The 20,969-nt window shown below is 36.5% G+C and overlaps 2 protein-coding genes across 3 annotated transcripts; both read left to right on the top strand.

The window, feature by feature from the left end:
• The first annotated feature begins 2,284 nt into the window (after window positions 1-2,284).
• LOC134843843 (uncharacterized) lies at window positions 2,285-8,774 on the top strand. Of its 2 annotated transcripts, none has more exons than XM_063860147.1 (2): window positions 2,285-2,435; window positions 6,756-8,774. In XM_063860147.1, exon 2 carries the CDS (start codon window positions 6,818-6,820, stop codon window positions 8,507-8,509), a length of 1,692 nt encoding a protein of 563 aa, XP_063716217.1. In that variant the 5' UTR covers window positions 2,285-2,435; window positions 6,756-6,817; the 3' UTR covers window positions 8,510-8,774. The 2 variants fall into 2 exon arrangements, with proteins under 2 accessions (XP_063716217.1, XP_063716216.1); XM_063860146.1 differs by having other exon boundaries at window positions 2,285-2,441.
• An 819-nt stretch (window positions 8,775-9,593) lies between these two features.
• On the top strand, window positions 9,594-20,339 carry LOC134844777 (protein PF3D7_1417600-like). Its single transcript, XM_063861593.1, has 5 exons — window positions 9,594-9,621; window positions 10,151-13,812; window positions 15,131-15,310; window positions 19,490-19,579; window positions 20,070-20,339. The coding sequence occupies exons 1-5, from the start codon at window positions 9,594-9,596 to the stop codon at window positions 20,286-20,288; spliced, it is 4,179 nt and encodes a 1,392-aa protein (XP_063717663.1). The 3' UTR covers window positions 20,289-20,339.
• Window positions 20,340-20,969: the final 630 nt, after the last annotated feature.

Genomic DNA, 20,969 nt, shown 5'->3' with positions numbered 1-20,969 from the left:
AATATTTTATTGCTATTCGACAGATCAGAATGAGTCTTATAGCAAACTCAAAACTTCTTAAAATACTAGTCAAATCAGAAAATTGCTCGCTTAAGAATTTGAAAAAATTAATGCGTGAATGCCGTCAAAAACCCTAGTCATGACTTCCATGGAGCCATGCATGGTACGATGTATGGTTGCACATTTTCGTCAGAATGGGGATTGAAAAAGCACAGCTTACCATGGAACCTTTGGCGTCGCATAAATGTAATTTTATTTAAAAGAATTCAATAGTTTTGTAAATTTATACACATTCAAAAGGCCTTGTAGCCACATAAATTATTTTTCCTGATCTTTTTAAATTCTAACTCTAATCCTAAAAACCCTAATCCTAAAACCCTAATCCTAACAGTAATCTTTTACGCAACCCTGATTATGCATATCAAACTATCGGTGACTTCAACAACTCATATTGTATTTGATTATCAACAAACATTGGAAGCTTGCCTTTTTGTTAATGTATATAACTTGCTAACGTTTCATTATGCTGTGAAAGTCGTAACAAAACGCTGTAAAAGTAGTAAAAGTCGAAAAATTATCACTCGCCTTCTTATCAAGACAATTTGTTAGAAGTATTTTACTTTTGAGGAAACTACAAAAACTAACTTTTAACTGAAAATTTAACAAATTTTTACAAAAAAAATAATTTAGTTTGCAGTTTAGCTGCAATCAGCTAGATGTATGAAAGTTTTGATTTTCATACGCCCTATCAATTTGCTTTGTTGAAACTATCCAAAATCGGAAAATGTGTTATTTTTACATAAAATTACGTGGGCGTTTTTTCATGACTTCCATGGAACCATCCATGGTACGATGTATGGTTGCACACTTTTGTCAACCCGGGGATTGAAAAAGCACAGCTTACCATGGAACCTTTGGCGTCGCATAACTGTAATTTTATTTAAAGGAATTCAATCATTTTGTAAATTTATACAAGGGCGGATCTAAGATTTTGACGACCTTTTCTTGACGACTTTCTTTTAGCTCGACCAAATTGATTTTCTGAGCTCTCCCAAACTACTTATAAAGACCCTAATTTGGCCAAATTTTGGCTCTTTTCCTTTTCCCCCCACCTCACATGAGCTTCAATTTTTTAGTGTAACGAGTGGGTTTACGAGGTTGATTATGAAGACCAAATATGTTTTGTCGTGGCCTTATTAGTCTGTATATCAGGGGTGAAGGAGAAAGAGCCCAAATTTTCAGCGCCGCAGTCAAATTTTTTTAAAAAAAAAGGCGTTTTTAGACACTTTTTAGAAAATTTCGACCAAAAAATTGCGTTTTTTCGGCGCGCGCTCCCCTCAAAATTAGTGTAGATTGGCGTCGAAGGCGACTTTAGAACATAGGGTCCGTCTTTCAAAAATGGATATCTCAAAATAGTACAAAGGGGGACCCTTTGGGTCGGCAGGGGGCCAAATCCCTGAGGAAAAGAAAGCGTCCCCTTGGAGGAGAAGAAGGCATCCCCTTGGAGGAGTTATGGACCAAGTTAACATCCCCTTCGAGCAGTTTGTGTGGGGGGATGTAAACTTGGTTCAAAGTTGGAGCTTCCAACCACTTAGATTTGAACATTTGGCTCTTTTTCCTTTTCCACCCACCTGCAAACTTTTACATGTAAATTTAATGACCACATTGTCCAATTGTTATGAAAATTTATATACAGACTAATAAGGCCACGACAAACATATTTGGTCTTCATACTCAACCTCGTAAAACCACTCGTTACACTAATATATTGAAGCTCGTGTGAGGTGGGGGGGGGGGGGGAGAGGAAAAAGAGCCGAACATTTTACCTGCAGCGCTTAGAAAAATTCAAAACTTCACACGATTTAAATGCTGGGGTGCAAGATTGAACTTGATCTATCTGGGTCGAAGGGACTATGTTAACTGAGAATTTCCCCGAGTAATATGAGGCCGAGTAGAAAAGTCAATAGAGTGAAAGCCACCTCAATCCTGATTCATAAAAGACTCGAGATAGCTACAAATAAAAGTTTGGCCAGTTTTTACGATACTCTCAAGCTTTTATTTCAAATGCACGTGCTATAAACAGTCCAGAAACTAGCTGCTCATAAAAATCAAAACTGAGAGACTATGGTCAAGAAAAGAACTTTTACTTTCTATTTGGACTGGTCCATGAAAGTCCTCAAACAAAAGCCAATATGTAATGAAAACAATGAATCTATTCGACAGTTTGTTTGATTTTTCTTTCGTTTTTATGATTTTATGTACACAGGGTTGCAACACGCCTGGTTCATTAAAACATTTTCTGTTTCTGATAGCATTGTAAAAGATTGATCAGAACTTCTAATACATATTGCATTACTTTTAGTCAGTTTAAAAATAACATTTATACCTGTTACTGTTACCAAAACAATCGTTGCTTCCGAAACAAATCAACAGAAGTCCTTGTGATTCGGGCTACTTCCAAACTTGCAAAAATCTTTAATCATTCAAATAGTTTTTATCTCATACTGTAGCGAATTTAGGAGGCCGGCCTCTGAAGGTCAACCTCCTTGTCTCATAAAAGGTCCCCTCTGCTCTTTGCTAATACACTTTGGCTCTTTTTCCTTTTTCCCCCACCTCCCACGACCATCAATTTTATTAACGAGTCGTTTTACAAGGTTAAATATGAAGACCAAATGTGTTTGGCACATCCTAATTAGTCCGTATGTCAACTTTCATTATGATCGGACAATGTGAACAGTAACTTTACTAGTAAAAAATTGTGGCTCTTTTTCCTTTCCCCCCCATGTGCAAATTTTTATATTTGAAGTTTCTGTTTACTTTGTCCGATTGTCGTGAAAATTGACATGCAGACTTATTAGGTCATAACAAGCATATTTGGTCTTCATAATCAACCTTGTAAAACCACTCGTTAGACCATAAAATTCATGTTTGTGTGAGGTGGGGGGGGGGGAAAGGAAAAAGAGCCAAAATTGCAGGTTTCAAAGGAAAAAGAGCCTGCACTTTGACGACCACAATTTTCGGTCGACTAGCCCTCCGGGATTTTCATTTTCCGCACTCTCAAAAAAAAACATTTACAAAAAAACTTTCAATATTTTCAAGAGTGAATTTTTCTAAAAGCGTTAGAAAAAACTGGGTTTCTAAGTTCTTCTAATCCATTGGCGTGAGCAGGAACTTTCCAAGGCTCTTTTTCCTCCTCCTCTCCCCCCCATCCACTCGCGAAATTTTACTAGTAGAATTTTGTTCACATCATCAGGTTGTTACAAAAATTGGTATGCGGACTAATTAGGCTATGACAAACATATTTGGTATTCATACTTAACCTTGTAAAACCCCTCGTTACAACACAAAATTGATGCATATGTGAGGTGTGGGGGAGACAGCTTTTTCCGACACAGTTGAAACAGCTATTCCGAAAAGTATTATCAAGTTTTTTTAGGTAAATGTCGAACTTTTTCAGCTCTGACTCTTGGCAAATTTTTCCAAGTCTGGGCCTTTTTAGGAAGAAAATGCTGTAGTTTGTATGTTTTACCGCTAAAAATTTTCAGAAGTGATCGACCCAAAATTTTTGTCACAAAATAGTACCCAACGGAAACCCTTTGGACAAATTCTGTGACGAGAATAAGGGGTCGCTTAATTTAGGCCTTTTTTGGAAAATTTTGAACAGAAAAATACGTTTTTTCGGCGCCCGCTCGCTTTGGTCGGCCTAAAATGGATGTCATAAAACAATACCAAAGAGGGGACCCTTTGGTTCAGGGGCGGATCTAGGATTTTTTTGAGGGCGGGGCGGATTTTCAAAAACTTATCGAAAAATTTGACGACCTTTTTTTACGTAGACCAAATTGATTTTCCGAACTCTCCAAAAGCAGTAAAAATACCCTGTTTTGCCAAAATTTCTGCGCCGCAGTAAAATTTTTGAAAAAAAAAACAGGTCAAAAAAGCCGTTTTTGGGCATTTTTTTGGAAAATTTTGACAAAAAATCGCGTTTTTTTGGCGCGCTCCGCTTCAAAGTTAGTAAATATTGGCGCCGAACGCGCCTTTAGAAAAATTTTAGGGTCGGTCGGCGACAAATGGATTTCTTAAAAACTACCAAAGGGGAGACCCTTTGGGTTGGCGGAGGGGTCGAATCCCTGAGGAAAAAGCGTCCGCAACCGCCCCCCCCCCCCCCCCAAATCCGCCTCAAATCGTTTTTTTTCTCGGAGAAAATTTGCTGGGGAAAACTGGCCAATGTAAATAAACTCATGGCTCTCCTGATGCTTTTGGTAAGACCTGGCTACCTCTCGTCGAAGGGACCGGGCGAGAACATCTTTTATAAAGCGAGAGATGCATGATCTAATTTTCACCAATGGTTTGGGCTTCCAGTACTTTTGTCCTGGACCTTTCCATTGGTCGTATAAATCCTGCACGCGCCACACCAAACGGTGCACTGGATAGGGGTATGACTCTCAAACCCTGAAGCATGTCTTAAAACATGTTAATAATTGTCGGAACAATCAAGAAAGCAAAATCACAAAAGAAGAACAAAGAGAGCGTCCTTGTTGCGGAATCCGCTTACAATTCACAAAAAAAAATAGTTTGCCCGCACCAAAGTTTCGTGAATAAAAATTAATTATAATCGATTTTTGTTAAATAAAATGTTCCCTATATAATCAATTGTCATGGCAAATTTCGGCAAAGTAATGGACTTTTAATCTATAATAATTGATTAAATTCCATTTTTGTTTTCAAAACAACCAATATTTTTTTGTAAATTATTATTTAACTTATTGCAGCTTTCTGCACTCAAGCGTGAGCGAACGCATTCATCCCCATAATGACGGTTCACTACCCACCTAGGTCCCCCTCTACGCCTCCTCTCGTCACCACGTCCCTCCCATCCCCTCCCCTCCCCCCGGGTTGACCTCCATATACCAAAAATTCTTATCATACAATTCCATACATCATATGTATGGAAAAATGCTTGTCAAACTATTTTCCTACATTTTCGAAAAATGGCTGAAAAAAGATATAAAATAATTTCTGCGGCTGTTTGATCCGAGGTTTTTTTTTGAAAAAATGCTTATCATACAATTCCCATATATAGAAATTGTATGAATAGCATTTTTGTGATGGCAACACAAAATTGTTTTTTGAAATTGCCTTTAAAAACTTTCGGTTTTTTCAACCGCAAATCGAAATCGAATTTTATGCTCAAACAAACATTTTCCAAAAAAAATTGCATGCAAAATTTAAGTTTTTGTGTGCATAACGTAGCACTGGATAAACTAATGTTGAATTTTTCTCCTTTTCGCCAAATATATATATTTTTTCAAAACGCTGAAAACTCCTATTTTTTTTGTATGGCATTTTTATGTATTTCTTTATCAATGTCTGATAATTTTAAAATCAAATTTCAAAAATAATCATCGTTGAAAATTTTTGCAGAAATTTAAAAGTTTGTTACTACTGTTGTATCAATTGTGAAAGACAGCTCTAAGAAAAAATAGGTTGTTTTTATGCATTGCAAATGCAAGACCGTCCAACCCTTGGTGCTTTGAGTAAACCAAGGTCTTTGTCAGTTGCGTTCGGTTACGAACACAACCCAAAAATTTTCAGAAATTAAATTTAGACCAAAAATCAAGTTTTTGCTTTATGGAAAAAACACTTGTCATACTATTTTCATATATAGAAAAATGCTTATAATAGAAACTTCATACAATTTGCTCTACGTATGGAATTATATCGAACTGTATGGCAAGAAGTTTTTCAAATATTAAGGTTGTATGATAAGAAGTTTTGGTCAACGCGGGCCACTATTCCCGCAAGTCCCCCACTATTTCCCCCCACGTCCCCCACTACTTCCCCCTGCCACGTCCCCCCTATGCTTCCATCCCTCTTTTTACAACTCCCCTCACCCGGTTTGTAGAAAAACTGAATAAAAGAGTTACAAAAATACGTACTCAACTTATTATAAATAACTTATGAGCGAGACCGCGAAATATATAATAAGCCTAGTAAGTTTAAATTTAATATAAACAAAGGAAAATAGCACACAGAAAGATAGAAGAAAATGATTAAAATCCATTGTAATTGATTATAATAGATGATATTTCGTTCAATAAAAATTTTTTGAGAACAAGATGAAAATAATCGATTACAATTGCTTCGAAATTTTTCTGAAATATCAAAAACAAATTGTAATTAAATTTAAGCTTTCGCATTTTTTTTAGAATTTTTGGCGCAAATGCAAACTTGGAAAAAATTAAATTTCTGGAATATAATTGAGTTATATGTCTTATTTTACTCAAAATTATACCGGTTTATCTCTCAGAAGGCTTTTTTCGAAAATTTTTAATAAAGTTCGAATCACGACTGCAAACAAAAGCTTTAATATGACGTTACTCGATCCCTTCCGTCATTTTTTGTAGTACTTGATTTTACGCGGAAAAAAAAACAAAAAAAACAACCAAAAAAAACTAAAACAAGCCAAAGTCGCAACATTTTTTTTCAGTTTTCAAGTTTCCTGCAAGATTACTGAGGTAAAAGCACTCGCACAGCTACATGCTAACCTTGTTTAGCTGGACATCTTATTTGAATTTCCCTTTCCCATTTTTTCGGTTAACCATTCTATTTTGGATCAAGAAAAATTTATGCCGCAGCCAGTTTTCAATGAAAAAGGAACATAAGAGCATTTTCATGACTCTTCAAAATTTGTGATGAGACGTTGTGTTTGGGAGTAGCAATTCGTTCATTTGATAATTAATTTGTTTGAATAAAAGTTGGCAGCAAGTCAAGCATTTGAATTACTTTTTACTCTAACCTCCATCCCATTCTTTCATTCATGGCAGAAACAGCAGCAAAAACGGGGAGAAAACGTGACCCTATTTGGACAGAGTTCGAAAGACTGCCGGGCAATAAAGCCAAATGCCGCCACTGTGAGCAGCCTGAAATAATTTCAGGCGTAGCGCACCGAATGAAAACCCATTACTTGAAGTATCATCAACAAAGGGAAAAGCACTCGATCAAAAATCATTCATTAACAAAAACTTGTGCCGAAGCAGCAGCAAAAACGGGGAGAAAACGTGACCCTATTTGGACAGAGTTCGAAAGACTACCGGGAAATAAAGCCAAATGCCGCCACTGTGAGCAGCCTGAAATAATTTCAGGTGTAGCGCACCGAATGAAAACCCATTACTTGAAGTATCATCAACAAAGGAAAAAGCACTCGGTCAAAAATCATTCATTAACAAAAAATTCGTCAGAACATTCAGATGTTTCAAAATTAGCCAAAAATGATTCGCCCGATGAGAACAAAACAATCAATCAGGCTATTGAGAAGTTTTTTATTGACTGCGAAATCCCTGCCGATAAAGCAAAGCACGAGAGTTTTATTTATATGACCAAAGCATTGCGTCCCGGTTATAAGATTCCAGATGATTTTGAAGAAAGTCTGAATTATCAACAATTGCTGAAATCAATAATCAATTACAACGGTAGCAAACTTCTGACATCTTTAATCGAAATTAAGGAGTACAATTGCCAGCACCTGCCGGAAAAGTTTACTACAAAGCCTTTATCGCGTTGTATGGAAAATAGAAACTTTAATCTCACTGTGGAAAGACCTTGCATATTTGGACGTGGGATTAATTTTCAGAATTTTTTCAATGCCTGTTTAGAGTACAAATTTCTCATAGAAAGACCTGAAGACGCGCCTTTAACAGGAGTTCTAACGAAACAGTTAGATCGTCCCCCACAATTGCACAAGCGGAAGCCACCTCTTCCTCCAGTTTACGAGTACTGTTGCCAACAGGAGGCAATGAATCAGATACATGTCGAATTGCAAAAGAGTGATCTCTTTCGAAGCATCCAACATCATGCAGGCAACAATTTTCTGCAGTTTTCAATTAAGAAACAAATTAATTTTGTCAATAAAAATGTCTCCGGAATCGATAGAGATCTGACTGGACCGTTCGCAATAAACTGTGGTAGAGCGAAGACTCTTCTAGATAGTCTCACTTCTTCAATATCTTTAATGAACTATGATGGCCTCGGTTGCAGCACACATGCATGGAAGCGTTTGCTCTCCGAATACGATGAAAGCCTCAAAAATGAGGATCGTAAGTGGCTTGAGTTAGCTCAAAGACTATACGAGAAACACGCGCCTGTATTTGCACTAGTTGCTTATGCTGTAGACCCGGAGTATTTAGGAGAAAAACTGACGGAACTAGAGAGGGAATCTGCGGCCAACTGGGTGCAAGAGTTCTACCCTGAATGCTTCTCCGACTATCAAAAGTTTACCGGGCTCAGCACCGATCATTTAGACAGTCTACGTAAAGTTTTTGATGAAAAGAATCTGGAATTTTGGAAAGGGCTACTTGAATTTGGAATAATAAATGCGCCATTTGCAGCTATGGGGAAAATCTTGATGAATCTCGTCTGCTCTTCATATGTAGATCTAACAATCAAACAACCCGGCGAGGCTAGTGACATAAGTGACATAAGTGACATATCGGACAACGATGAGAACAGTTAGACGGCTTTTCCACTGATCTAAGCCTTTATCGTCAACTTTACTACAAACGTGCCTATACCATTTAGAGTAAATTATACTTTTAGTTCCAGAGTTCAACTTTAAAAATCAAAAAAGAGTACTTGGTTTTGATCCAATTATTCGCAACTTGCCACAACAGGGTTTGAAAGTTCATGTAAACTTGTTCCTAAATTCAATAAATTTATAGTAGCTCTCTAGAACTGAAACGAGTTCTTTGTTCACTAGTTAATTAACACATGCTCAAGATACTGTTTTAGTTTTGTTTTCTTTTTTTAATAAATAAAAATGTTACTCATGTTCCATTTTAAAAAAGTGCTTTTTTTCATAATTTAGTTTCTAAATGTAGTTTCATGAGCACTATCATTACTTACATTGCATAAAGTTTGGATAGTTCTGTCGATTGTTTTATTTTATGGGTGAAGTTGTATCACCTTCTCTGTTTCCACCACAAATGCTTTTTCTGATCTCCTAAAATTCCACCCACTCGATATAGATAGATCAGTCGATGACTCATGTCGAATTATCCTCAGGGCAGTTTCCTTCTGAATCACACGTCCGCATGAGAAGCATTTTGCGCTGTTGAGACGATTTGGAATCGTTTTGCAGAAAAAACACTCGTGTGGTGGCTCAGTGAGATGATTTGAAGTGATGTAATTTATGTTTTCCTGGCCTCTGGCCATTGTAAAAATGTTTCGAAAGAGCGAATTTTTTTTATTATAATATCAGGCAATAAATATAGTTTTTAATTGTTTTAACTAATTTTAACTGACCAAAATATAGAATAGATAGATAGATTGAAGAGAGAAAATGAAGTTGAGTTGATGTGTTGTAAATAATTTGGCATCGATTCAATGCTAAAAACGTCAAAAAGGTTTTTTAAAAAGTCTAAAACTTTCAAAAAGTAAAAAATGTCCATCTAAAACTTTCAAAAAGTCAAAAACCCGTAAAACTTTTGAGAAGTCACGAGCAGTGTTGGTATATATACCACCGACTTTCAATAAATGAAAGCGCATTAATAAATGAAAGCAGTTCGAAGCGCATTTTACACCATCATATAATTTACAGAATGCTAGATCTGGCGGATATATTAGGCGGTGAAACCACCATTAAGAATTATGATTATTTTTACGGTCTAATATATCTGTATACCAAATTATTACACCATAAAAGCTAGGAGTTTCTAAACAAAATTTTGCTCTGATATCAGAATATTCTTTTTATCGCCTGAGATTTCAGCAGCTAAAAAAAGTACAAGATGAACTTTAATACGATAGTAGTTTCTTCGAAAATGGATCTGTGAAACGTGGCGCATTGGTGTTAATTTTCGCAGCGACTATTATTATGATTATCGCGTTGTCGAATTCAAATGCGCGCTCAATTTGCGAGGTGAAAGTCAAATAGTTTAGCAGAAAAATCAGCTTAACTAAAATTGAGTAAATAGCAGGGGCGGATTGGCGGAGGGCGGGGGGGGGGGATGTGCTGATGCCTTTTTTTCAAGGATTCAACCCCCTGCCGACCCAAAACTGGATTGAGACTAAAGTTATCAATGTCCTAACTTATCATGAACATCCAAATCATTTCACGTCCAAGCTAATACAGAAATAAAGGGAATTGTTGTTTCAGGAGGACCTTTTGTCAACTCACAGAGCAATGGAACAGGGACTAAAAAAGAACCTCAGCCCAACGTTCAATCAAACCAGCGCCAGCAGTCAATGGGTTCACAAAATATTCCGAACCGAAACCAGAGGCCAAATGAGACCAAACAGCATGCTGAGATTCGAAATATGCCAATAAACCTCAATGAAAATCAAAGAATCGGGTCAAAGCCAAACACAAGCACTGCACGGCAAAATCCTCAGCAAGAGAGAAAACGTTCACTTCCAAATGGTTCAAATAACGAAAAGAATCCCGCAAAGCAACCTGAAATACAGAGGTCAGCTCAAGGTCAAACAAGGAGCTCCAAAAACTCAATAGTGCAATCGATTCCAAGCCACGCCGAAGTTCAGCCTAATAATTCAAACGTGCAAAATGAAGAATTGCAGACACCTCTTATGGAAGATAGTCCAAGTATGGGAAGTACCCCTCGACACGAGGAGATCAAAGACATACCGATGCGACCTCCTTCCGAAAGCAAACCTCCTGTTGCGCGACCTCAGAGTAATCATAGCAACGCTTCAACGATACCACCAATAAATATGCCGACATCAGCGTCTCAAAGTGAAACCCCGGGAAGGCAAAGCCAGATGGCACAGCCCAATAGTTCCACAACGAATGAAAAAACGAACTCGGAAGGTGCTCGGAGTCAAATGGGACCTGAGAGTAGAAACGAGTTTATAGAGTACCTCTCGCCGACTGATGTTCCAGCGATTGAAGAGTTCACACCGCCTGCGAGTCCAGGAGTCAACAGAGTCGTCATAACCAAAACGACAACCAGGCGTCACATTGAGAGAACAATTATTCACAAAATGAAACAAAAAGACGAGTCTAAAAGTCCTAATAATGAGCAAGTTTCAGCAAATAATGAGGATGAAGTTTGTCCGTGTTCGGATGACAAGGAGTTCTATATAGGTGAGGAGGGAAATGAAAAGGAAATAGTTCCAAATAACGCCTCGGATTCGGCAAATAATGAGGATGAAATTTGTCCGTGTTCGGATGACAAGGAGTTTCATATTGGGGATCAGGGAAACGAAAACGATATAGTTCCAAAGCGACAAGAAACAAGCCAAGAATTGGGCGATACGCAAGAAATGTATATACGACGAAGTCCCGAAAAAAGCAAAAACGTTAATCAAGAGCCTGGGCCGGTTAAAAATCCTCGCAATGTTCCCGGGAAACCAGTGCCGGCAAAACAACCCGAAATGGAACAAGAGCCAGAATTGGGTTCACCTTCTCGTCCTATGGAAGCATATTCAAATCGAATTCACGAAGAAACTCAGCCTATGCGACAACCAAGTTCATCAGGTTGGCATTCGATTCGAGGCACTCCTCTAACAAGGACGCCTTCTCGAGATGCAAGTAGAAATAGTAGTAACGGTAGTGGAAATCGAAGTTCAAGAGCCTTTTACAAACACCCGCCCCCGAATGGGAGAAACGTTGTCAATGAGCCACACGTGCCAAGAAATCAGCGAGAAACTGTGAATAGTATCTACCAGCATCCAGATAATCCAGACATGATGCGCGTTGCTAGCCAGAAACAAGACAACGCTGAAGTAGTAAATGGTTACAGCAATCCTCAAAACAATTATGAAGAAGTTGTAAATAGTGTTTATGTACCACAAAATAACAATCAAGCTGTAAGTCCGGTGGTGATGCAGAGGAATTCGAGGAACTCGCGGCCTCACTCTTTAAGTCAGGAAGAAAGAACACCTTCAGCTATGGCAGAAATTATGCAACCGGACATTTACAACAACCAGAACAGAGGTTCAAGGCTAGATCAGAGGCAAAGCTTGATGAAAGAGTCATTCCACGGGGGGCCGAACGAGTTTAGATATACCTCGCCCAGTCCTGCCGCTAGAGGTCAACGAAGTAGCTTGTCGTCTTACCGAGGTAGTTTTGGAAACCCGCACGACAACCGAAGTAACCTGTCGTCGCGATCGTCTTCGGATTACAGATCAAGGCCTCAATCCAGAGCCGACTCGGCTTTGCGACAATCGGGTTCACGACTGAGGGGCGACAGTTTACCAGCAGTTGACTATCAAAACATCAGAGCTAGACCTGCCGATGAAAATCATTTTATAGCTGGAGAACCTCAACCGCAAATTCCGAGCAGAAATAACAGTAGCTCCTATAGCTCAAAAAGTGTAATAAAGTCGAAGGATTTTGAGGTTGGGTCGGTCAGTGAAAAAATTATGAACTCGCAAGGAAGTCAGTCGGAGCCAGTTGAGCTTAATATTCCCGACGCAATCCAGGAAGCAGAAACGCCGAGGGAAACTGTTCCAGAACCAGAATCACGTGATCAACTTGCTACCGGAGAACAATCAGTTATGGAGTCCGGGTTCGAGGTTAACGACCAAAATATCGACAATAATGGAAACTCCATGGTCGACAATGAGCAGTTCAAAACAGCACAGATTTTAGAAGTGCAGCAAAATACACCGCGTGGACAGGCAAATGAGGATGGTGAACAATTTGAGCACGTTGAAGAAATGCAGGAAAATAACAAAGAAGTTGACGACTTAAATGAAAATGAAATAGAAATTGAGCGCGTCAAAAACAACATCACTGAAAAAGAATTTTTCGAAAATGATCTGGCTTTTGAAATGTCAAATACTGTCCAATTTCAGCAACAACGCCTACAAAGGTTTCAAAATCAACAAAATTGGAACCAGAGACAAGAAAACTGTGAAAATTGGCAGCAAAACAATCTCGAAAATGAAGTGTTTCCCTCACAAAACGATACTCCTGGTTTCAGTCATGCTGAAAATGGAGATAATGAAAATTTTGAGCACATTGAGAGTGATTTTCAAACTGGTCATAATGATCTTAAAAAGCAACAAATGCTGCAACGGGAAAATATTCAATTTGCACACGCTGAAAGGGATGGAAGGTTCCATCAAAAACAGAACGCCGCATTTCGTCGAGAGAAAAATGGACAACTTGAGACTGACGTTCAATTTAAAAATGAGGAGGAAGGTTATCTGGAATATGACTATAATTCACCAAATGTGAACCAAAATCACGATTTCCAAGCTGAAAGAGTTCAAGGTCATAATATCCAACAAGGTTCAAACTTCAAAGCGGAACAAAAGTTTCAACAATCTGCGCTTCAGCAAAGTAGCCACAGGCAACATGCACAAGGATTCCAAATGCAGGAGCAAAGTCAGCGACGTCAACATCACCAGCAAACATTTCAACAAGCTTCGTCAAATCAGAGATACCGATTTGAACAAAATCGTCGACAAGATTCGGGACCCCAAGATTTTGATAGAGCTCCCCCAAAAAAGGAGAAAACGATTCCTGAAGTCTCACCTGAAATCAGCGAAGCTTTCAACCCGATTGACGAGAAGCCAGACCAGGAACCAATGTCGGCTGGAAGGAGGGATCCAGGCATCGAAGATGATTATGAAGAGAAACCAGAAATCATAGACAGAGATGGACACCCAGCAGACCAAGAAGAAAGGGTTCCTCCGGAACAACAACAAGAAGAAGCTATTTCGGAGCCAGATGAAGGAGAGATTGCAGTTCCTAGTGAGGAAGAGCGAAAAAATCAATCCAGTGGGCTTGAACTGGCGAATATCAAGGACACCAAATATGTCATCACGAGATCAGAGGAATGGACGATCAAGGTAGACCCTAGATTTTTTTCTGACCAACCTCATGAGAACTGCAAAGGAATTATGAAAAGCTCTTAAACTAAAGGTACGGTCTGGTTAGCCTGTTTTTAATGAAATTGTTTGTTATGTGGTTACATTATTCAAGGACGTGTCAATGATTATTTTTAAAATTGATCTGATTGTTGAGAAGTTCCCAAATGTCATAGATACATTTGTTACAATGATCTTTTTTTTAAAAATAACTTTCGGTAGAAAACTACTATCTTTTGTGCCGACGGTTCAGCTCACAGTTTTTTCGATTGACCTCAACATCATTATAGTATAAATACCAATCTTTAACTTACAGAACCGAGCAAAGCGAAATGTGTTTATAACTTTTTCTTCTAATCGTCATACCACTAGATTTCAAAACGAACTCTCTTGCAGAAACGACTTTACTTGTAAAAGGTGTTTTGTGAAAAAAGTTCGCTCGTAAACAAAATTTTGTAATGCAAATTTCACTAAAAACGACTATGCTCGTAAAAGTGACTTTAAGCGACTTTCAAGTTAAATTTGCTTGTTTGCTTGTACGCAATTTGATTTAAAAACGACTTGGCTTGAAAAACAACGATGAAACCGTCAAACAATTGCCTGAGCAGATTACAAGACCTGTTTACTACTAAATACTTTCAGCAGACGAAATCAAAAAAGTCTTTTCCGCTGAACTTAAATAACTTAAGAGAAGCTGTGGCGTGTCTACCGCCGCCGCCATATGCCCATAAATCTGATTTAAAAATGACCAAATCGAAAAATTTTTGGTTAAATTGACTTTCAAAAGTTCTCAAAAAAAGTCATTTTTCGCCTGTTTTTTTTTAAAATGTTCTCTGTAAAGGCCGTAATAAATTGGTCTTGATAGAGCTTTAGGGGAGCTCAGAAAATCAATTTAGTCGAACAAAAAAAATCGACCAAAATTTTAATTTTTTTTTGCAAAAACAACCCCCATCCTCGAAAAAATCCTGTGCATGCTTCTGGAGTTGGAGCAATAACTTAAGTGCACAGAAGGTTTTGTTTTGTGGTGTGCTCGTTGTTTAAGCGTGAAGCAACACTTCCCAGAGTGAAAAAATCTCAGTTAAAAACGCATGAAGATCTTAACAAATAAGCTCAACTGTGGTTCGCCGTGATTCAGGTGGTCCTTTCCTTCATAAATGTCTCAATTTTCAGTATCTTGTTATAATCTTTTTTCTTGCCGAAAGACTATTTGTGACTTGTTTCCGCGTCAAAATAAGTATTATATGTAACTGAAGCAAGCATTGCTTGAAAAAAAAGAAAAAAAAGACTTGTGTTTTTGAAGGTGAACAGTGATGGTAAGCCGGAGCTGACGTCATCACAGGGGTCAGTGGAGTCATTTGAGAGGAAGAAAGCCAAAGTAGACCAACTGTTTGAGGCTGTGAAGCACAGTGTAGAGAATGCGGGGCAGAGAGCTTTCAAATACACACAACAGAAGGAGGAGAGGATCAATGAAGTGTCAATGGTAATGTCATACTTAGGCTGCAAAAAGACAAATTCAGAAATAAGACAGTAAAAATATCCAGTTGAATTCAGTCCACATGAGGATTATCAAGTGTTTAGTGCGTGAGAAGCGCTAATTGGAGCTTAACTTGCTATAAATTGGAGTACAAAGCAAATTATCAATGCCGTTTTTCTTTACCGAAAAAATTCTGAAAATTTGATCAATCACGACAGAAGGATACTTAACAATATCTGTCAAAAACGACTTCAAAAAGACAATACGATAAATCACTGGGACCTTCATGTATTGCGAAAAAATGTAGAAAAAACTGAAACACAACTTATAAAAAAACTCCTTCCCATTTCGTGGTCGGAACAATAAGCAGAAAATATTACAGCAAAGCAAATATTACGATGTATAAATTTAATGGTGGTACAAACGAAGAGTTCTTTTGATCCCATTGCTAAAAGCATCCAAAAATGAAAAAAAAAACAAGCGCCGCAAATCAGTCTCATTACTCTTTCGGAATTCTGATTGGTTGTACTTAAAGCCAACCCGCACTGACAGAAATTGTTTCCTGTCGATTTAAATTGATTTTAAATCGATAAAAATTGATTAACCATGTGCATTTTACAAACTTAAATGGATTTTACATCGAATTAAATCGATCTTTTTGAAAATTTTAAATTGATTTTAAAGTCTAAAAAATCGATTAAAATCAATTTCGATGGATTTTCTGACTCACTAAAATCCATCTGAATCTTCCTTAAATCTATCAGAACCTCACTTAAATCGATTTAAATCGATCATTTTGAAAATTTTAAAATCGATTAAAATCGATTTCGATGGATTTTCTGACGCACCAAAAATCGATTTTTTTTGCTAACAAAGAAAAAAACATGCTTTTTAGAAAACTAATTAAAACATTTTTTTCCTGATTTTTCAAATGAAAACACGTGCCAGGTGTTTTAGAGTTCAAGAAATAAATAAAAAATGTTAATATGAACCAGATTTTGAGCTCAAAAATATGCAGTGAAAATCTAGAAAATCATCATTACAAATCAGATTTTGCGCATCAACATATGTAACAAAGCTCAGGTAAAATTAAATTGCGATCTCAATAATATGCAATAAAATCATAGAAATTATGAAAGTAAATCAGATTTTGAGCAAAAACTTATGAAACGAATCAGGAAAAAGGTCAATATAAATCAGTTTTTGAGCTCAAAAAATGCAAGAAAGTCATAGAATTTTATCGATATTTTGGTCTTTTCATTTGGTCTTTTTTATGCTACAAAACGCTAGATGTTAAATGAAAAATAATAAGCAAGAAATAAATGCAATAAAATTTTGAAACTGATAAATCTCGAAAGAAAAAAATCGATTCAAATCAATTTTAATCAGTTTTAATCCCCTTAAAAATAAAAAAACAAATTTAGATTGGAAAAAATGGATTTAAATTGATTTAAAATCGATTTGGATCAGTTTTTTTAATTGGGATTTAAGATCAACATAAGTCAATTTTAAACGGTCCAAATCAATCTTCATCTTTTTTATTTAATCTTCGTACTTTTTTCATACTAAAATCGCTCTAAATTTAATCAACGTACTTTTTTCATAGTAAAATCGATCTAAAATTAATCAACGTACTTTTTTCATACTAAAATTGATCCTCATCCATTTTTGTCAGTGCGGGAATGATTGCGTAAGGAAACTGCTGATTTTTCAAACTATCATAAATAAAACTAGGTTTTTAGGTTTTTGCTTCTCATCCGAATGCTAGGAAGCTAATGTTGAAGGTGTGTTTTTTACAAAACATTTGACCTTCCCAAAGAAAACTTAGAGAGTCAAGTGTGATATCATAATGATGTTTTTTCAGCCAAGATTTGGATTTCATAAGAATCAAAAAATTTTTAACGTGGTTTAAAATGGGTATGAGTATTTTCTGTTTGCTGGACAAATATACAAAAAAATTACGCTGAACTCAAATTCGAAGACATCCAAGTGATTTGTTTAACAATTTTAACCTTTTACAGATATAACTAAATATGTTAATAAAAAGAGGAAAAAAAGTTTTAGAAAGAAGATTTTAAATTTTTTTTAAATGATGATTTTTTTGATATTTTAACTTTCGTTCTTGGTCTTAGATTTTTCCTATTTGAATCATTGAATTTTGAACATTATGTGCTATTGCACAGCAATTGGCTGCCTTTGTTTGTTCTAACAAAAAAAAATTCTTTGGAAATTCTAAGTTTCTGTCTTTGATATTAGAATTTTGATTTGATAAATTTCAATTTAATGACCAAATTTACAAAACTTTTGTTGCTTGATGCAGAACTCAATTTGAAGACATCCAATTGAGCTCTATAGCAATTCATACGTTTTTAGCAAAAATGAAAAATTATTCCTGAACATTATATTGTTCAACTGATTGTTTTAAATAAAGACAGAAAAGATATAGAAATTACCATAAATGATGATTTTTTTCAATTTAAATTTTCATTCTTGATTTTAGATTTTTCCTTCTTGAATAATTGAGATTGAATTTTTTTGTGCTACTCGCACAACAATTTGCTATCCTTGTTTGTTTTAACACTTATTAACTGTCCTTTAATTTCGGAGCAAGGAGGGCCCACCGGCATCATATGTCAATACTCCATGACTTTCTGATATTTGGTAAAAAATAGATTTCAATTTTCTCGAATAAAATTGTAATTTTTTAACAGCGCTCCCTTCTTTTAAAAAAACTAGGTTGAGGGCCTTCAATTTTTGTCATAAGCAATGATTAAAAAGGATATAAAAATTTATTTGCATTCTAACAGGCGTAACCGGTTGCTCTGGAAGTAGCACAGATTTTTTCGACCAAAACTTTATAGTTTTTTTTCGAATTTAGAAACGCTACAAAAATAAATTTTGAACATAATTGAGTGTATTTGACTTCTAGAAAAGCATAACTTAACTGATCTCAACACAGGCAAACTTTCATATCTTTGTCTTGATTTTGTCGTGATTAAAGTTCGTTACAGGAAAGTATGCCAAGCAATACAATTGAATGATGAATTAGAATCAAAGCAAAACATACAAGTTAGTACAAAAACCGATTTTGTTTGGTTGACACTTGTTTAGCTAGCGCCAAAAACAAATTGTTTGTAAAGAAAATTTTTAAAAAATCAAGAAGAATTTGAGCCCCACTCGAAACATTTAGACTGTTTTTTTTTGCTCCTGAAACTATTCGAAGTGAGTCCGCTACGGCAATTTCTTTTAAACCAAACAAATGCGAGAAAATATATATTCATTGAGTCAAACGGGCATTTAAAATGCACAAATGCTCGAAGATTGTCTTTTACTTGATGAAAGTACAGATGGAGATGATCACTTATTTCAGTCATCCTGTGAACAAAAATTTCAACGGGGAAAATTTTAGTAGCTGGTTGTAACACCCTTGCTTATCGCACGGGTAAAAATCAAAAATGTTAATTCAAATTTTATAAAGTTATTCAATTTTGCTACAGTTTTTTTTAATTTTTAAGCATTTAAAGCGCTAAATGAATCTTCAATAACTAGATTTCTTATTTGTTGTAAAACATTAAGCTAAAGTTTTTACAGCTCCTTATTTTCACATAACAAAAGGTTACTCACTCGCTTTGCTCGCTCAAATTTGACTCAACAGCAAAAAAAAATTATTGTGATTGACTCATGCCTGAAAAAATTTTTCTATGACAGAGCAAAAAAAACTTTTTCGGATGTTTATTTGTGGTACCGGACATTGTCTAGCAAAAAAATATATCTCAACCAAAAAAAAATGTTTCTATTCACTTTCACTAATGATTAGAACAAAAATATTGGTTTGAAACGTTAACAGGATTGCAAAATCGAGATTATTAGGGGACGGGTAATTGATTTAAGTTTTCAACGCATTTTTGTAGAATAGATTAGAAAGCCCGTTAAATGTACCGTTAATCTTTTGCTGTCTTACAGAAGCTTTTGGTACCCTACTGCAATCAAAATATTTCGTTCTCTGAATGATAACATCGATTTCACCAATTTTGTTAAATTAGTGTCTGAGCCAGTATAAACTCGGATCTAAATGGAGTCAGCTTTTCAATTGTTTTGGAACGCAGTTGAAAGCCCCGTACGCTATAGTTTCTTTCCAACTTACGGTAGTGTCAGAGAATATCAATGGTTTGGTTGTGTGAACAGGTGAGGACACACCATGGCGAGGCTGCCATCCAACTGACTCAGCCACAGGGACAGAATAAGGAAGAGGAACCAGAATCAACTCAGAACCAGGTAGGTATCACAAAAGGGGAGCGGCGGTGAAGTGGTTACGTCTCCGCCTCTCAATCGAAAGGCCGGATGTTCGAGGGTGAAGCAAAATTATCCAGCCCAAAAAATAGCCAAAAAAATTCATGTAGTTTTTAAGCAAAGACACAACTGCGGTTCTCCGTGAAGAACTGTGCAGCTCGTATTTTGGCCCTTTCCCTCGTGGATCAATGGTGTTTAACTAAATAAGTACCGATAGAAAGTAGATCTATGCTTTTTATAGCAACATATGTAAAGAAAATAAAGATGGAAGGAAATTTGAGTACGCAAAATTGTTAACTCTCCTTGACAATCCAATTGTTAATTATCTTGAAATATCTTCTCCTATAAAAGGCTAATTCAACGATATTAAACATTGCGAATTTTGTACCTATTAACGAGTTACCGTATGTAATATGGGAATTTAGTGTTTTTAAATTGATTTCATCCTATCAGTAAGCTTCTGTTTTTTTTCCAGATAAACGTGCAGGACCAGGATGTCTCCCCTGTTCCTTCGGAGGCGGCAGAAGGCACGAATGAGGAGTGTTGGGAGAGTGAGAACTCGAACATGGCATACATGCACCCCCTTAACCAAGACATGGAAGTGTCCACCAGCCAACAGTCGGGGGTCTCCGCGGAACAGTTTGAAAGAGCCAGTCTCAGAAGCTCCAAAGGCAGCATTAGGAAGATGCAATAGTTTGAAGTAGTTCATCGCAACGAAAGATGATACGCATCAGATCTTAAGAGTTTTTTGGTGCTATTTTGATATTTCCTTTTGTACTTTTTTAAAGTAAGAACTAAACAATAGGTTGAATTCAAACAGTAAAAATTGAATACTGTGGCGACTGTCTACAAGTCATAGGTCTACACAAATGCTAAATTTGAGATCGCACTGCCAAAAAACTTGGAAGTTCCTCTGCTGGTAACTTGAAGATAAAAATTGTGCCAATTGTGAACCCGGTCAATGCGCTTTATGAGAAACAGTATTTCGGCAGACTGCAGAATGTCGGCTAAAACAAATGCTTCATAATTGCAAAAATGAGTACATATTGAAATTGTGCTCACTTTTGTCAGTTAGCTGCACAGAAAAATGCAAGAACAGCAAGAATAGCCGATTACTGCGCAAGTAGCACAGAATGTTCCCATCATAGTTTTAAAAAACAAAAACGTTTTTTTTTTTCAAATTATTGCCGTTTTTTTCGGCGTGGTGTGATAAAAGGAGCTGACAAAACTGGGGATTAGGTATATTCGACAGTCATAGTAAAAAAATCAAATTAGAAAACAATTTTTGTAGAAAAATAATTAGAAAAACAAAAACAAAAAATCAAAAGAAAATTTTTGAAAAGCTTTTTAAGCTTTTTTGCAGTTTTTGAACTTT

This window comes from Symsagittifera roscoffensis, chromosome 4, assembly GCF_963678635.1.
Source record: "Symsagittifera roscoffensis chromosome 4, txSymRosc1.1, whole genome shotgun sequence".
NCBI classification, from domain to species: domain Eukaryota; kingdom Metazoa; phylum Xenacoelomorpha; order Acoela; family Convolutidae; genus Symsagittifera; species Symsagittifera roscoffensis.
Note: the sequence above shows the minus strand (reverse complement) of the source record. Positions and strands in the feature narration are given on the sequence as shown.

Coding starts and splice junctions, on each gene's coding strand:
- LOC134844777 (XM_063861593.1), top strand. CDS start 9,594: ATGCTAGATCTGGCGGATATATTAGGCG. Junction 9,622..10,150: donor TCTGGCGGATATATTAGGCG/GTGAAACCACCA, acceptor TTGTTGTTTCAG/GAGGACCTTTTGTCAACTCA. Junction 19,580..20,069: donor CAGAATCAACTCAGAACCAG/GTAGGTATCACA, acceptor TTTTTTTTCCAG/ATAAACGTGCAGGACCAGGA.
- LOC134843843 (XM_063860147.1), top strand. CDS start 6,818: ATGGCAGAAACAGCAGCAAAAACGGGGAGAAAACGTGACCCTATTTGG.